Source organism: Gossypium hirsutum, chromosome D12, assembly GCF_007990345.1.
Source record: "Gossypium hirsutum isolate 1008001.06 chromosome D12, Gossypium_hirsutum_v2.1, whole genome shotgun sequence".
Lineage (NCBI taxonomy): Eukaryota > Viridiplantae > Streptophyta > Magnoliopsida > Malvales > Malvaceae > Gossypium > Gossypium hirsutum.
The window spans coordinates 5,369,446-5,371,923 of NC_053448.1; the positions used below are offsets into that span (position 1 = coordinate 5,369,446).

The 2,478-nt window shown below is 30.1% G+C and overlaps 1 protein-coding gene across 1 annotated transcript; it reads left to right on the forward strand.

Moving 5' to 3' along the window:
* The first annotated feature begins 1,720 nt into the window (after window positions 1-1,720).
* On the forward strand, window positions 1,721-2,478 carry LOC107940525 (protein MAINTENANCE OF MERISTEMS-like). Its single transcript, XM_016873968.1, has 2 exons — window positions 1,721-1,725; window positions 1,839-2,478. The coding sequence occupies exons 1-2, from the start codon at window positions 1,721-1,723 to the stop codon at window positions 2,476-2,478; spliced, it is 645 nt and encodes a 214-aa protein (XP_016729457.1).

The window sequence follows — 2,478 nt, forward strand, 5'->3', positions numbered from 1 at the left end:
CCTAATTTTAATTTAATTTTCGTCACCTAATGAATGCAGATAAATTTATTTCAGATGTATTTTGACTAGATAGATAATCTATTTAAACATAGTATATAATTATGTTAAATAAGTTTTTTATAGAAATATATAATATACATAAAATATAATAGTTTTTTTCATATTTTTACTAGTAGTCACTTAACTAGGGTTTTTTACTAAATTATTATAAAAAAAATATCCAAAATATTATAAAAAAAAATTTATTTATCAAAATATACCAAAAAAATAAAAAAAAACAGAAAAAAAAGCTGCGCCGATGTGACAGGACCCTGGTGGAGGGTTTTTGATTGGCGGCACCGATGGTGCTGTACTGGTTGGCGGCACCAACCTTATAATGGGGCCGATCGGTGGGGGGGAGAGAAGGAGAGGGAAAGAAGAAGAAAGAAAGAAAGAAAGAAAGAAAAGGAAAGAAAAGGAAAGGAGAGGAAAGAAAGAAAAAGAAGGAAAGAAAAGGAAAGGAGAAGAGAAAAAAAAAGAAAGAAGAAGAAGATGGAAGAAGGAAAAAAAAAGAAAGAAAAAAGGTAATTTTTATTATTAAATTAAAATTTTTGTAATATTTGTGTGTTAAAAATTTATGTTATGTACATTATACGTGTTTTATTATTTTATTTAGCATATATATTTTATGAAATATATTTAGCATGAAAAAATTCATGGTATGTACATTGTTTGTTGATTAAGAATTTTTTTTATGAAATTTACTTAGGATGTTGAAATTAGTTTTTTTAGGAAAATAGTATTAAAAGTAAAATGATAAAAAAAATATATTTAAGAAAGCATAAAATACGAAAAGAAGAAACGGAAATTGTACATTCACCGAAAGTAATAAAATGCGAAAAAATTATATATTTAATAAATTTCAAACATAATGCACTAAAATAATGTAAAATGATAAAATTAAAAATTACGATATTTTTTAAAATAATATAATGCGGATAAAAAAATACGAACAACTGGCCGAAGTAAGAGTGTATTACTAACTTTTTTAAAAACTCAGAAATAATTAATACAAATATTTCAAACAAAATGCACTGAAATAATATAAAATAATAAAATACGAAAATAAAATATTTTTATTGAAAGTAATAAAAATCGGGAAAATAATACGAGCAAATGGCAAGGATAAGGGTTTTTTCTTACACCAAATTAATTTAAAAAACACACTAAATTAATAAATTTTAAACATTATGCACTGAAATAATGTAAAATGATAAAATTAGAAATTACGATATTTTTTAAAATAATATAATGCGGATAAAAAAAACGAACAAATGGCCGAAGTAAGAGTGTATTACTAACTTTTTTAAAAATTCATAAATAATTAATACAAATATTTTAAACAAAATGCACTGAAATAATATAAAATAATAAAATACGAAAATAAAATATTTTTATTGAAAGTAATAAAAATCGGGAAAATAATACGAGCAAAGGGCAGGGATAAAGGTTTTTTTCTTATACCAATTTAATTTAAAAAACAGACTAAATTAATAAATTTCAAACAATGTAAAATTATAAAATTAGAAATTAAGATATTTTTAAAGTAATAAAATGCGGAGAAAAAAATACGAACAAATGGCCGAAGTAAGAGTTTTTTATTAACTTTTTTTTCAACTTGCAGGCATCACAATGGCTCCATTGATTCGAACCGATAGACACATATCTGATGCGGCTAATAATGCGGTATGATTTATTATTTGTTAATCATGGGTTCTTTTTATTTAAAAAGGATATATGTAGTATATACAAATAAATCATGTTATCATAATATTTTTTTGTAATTTAACACTATCAAGATTCGTACCGAGTATTAAGGGGCCGTGTGAGAGGTTTAAAGAAAGCTCCGGATGCACGATTGATGCCGTACTTAGAGCAAGCCGGATTGGGTCAGCAGCATTGATCCGGTCCTCCGACTTGCGCTATGATTTATTACCTGCGCTAGTGGAGCGGTGGCGCCCGGAGACCCACACTTTTCATTTTTCGTGCGGGGAGTGCATGGTGACCTTGGAGGATGTTGCAATGCAGCTTGGGCTCCTAATTGACGGGAGTCCCGTAACAGGAATATCTTCATTTACCGATTCGACTGCACTTTGTTATGAGCTCTTGGGGGACTCGCTAGGGGACGGTGAGTCAAATTTTACGGGCTTACAATTTACATGGCTGAAAGCCAAATTTGGACAATTATCAGTGACTACCACTGAAGGTGAGTTGATGTGCGCTGCTCGAGTGTACATCATGCATATCGTAGGGGGAGTACTCATGTCTGATGCAAACAACGACAACGTGCCTTTGATGTACTTGCCCCTGTTAGCTGATTTGTCCACTGTTAGCTCGTATAGCTGGGGCTCCGCCGTTCTAGCAGTGTTGTACCGGGAGCTTTTTCGGGTGACAAACTCAGATGTATTAGACATGGGTGGATTCCTCACACTGCTGTAG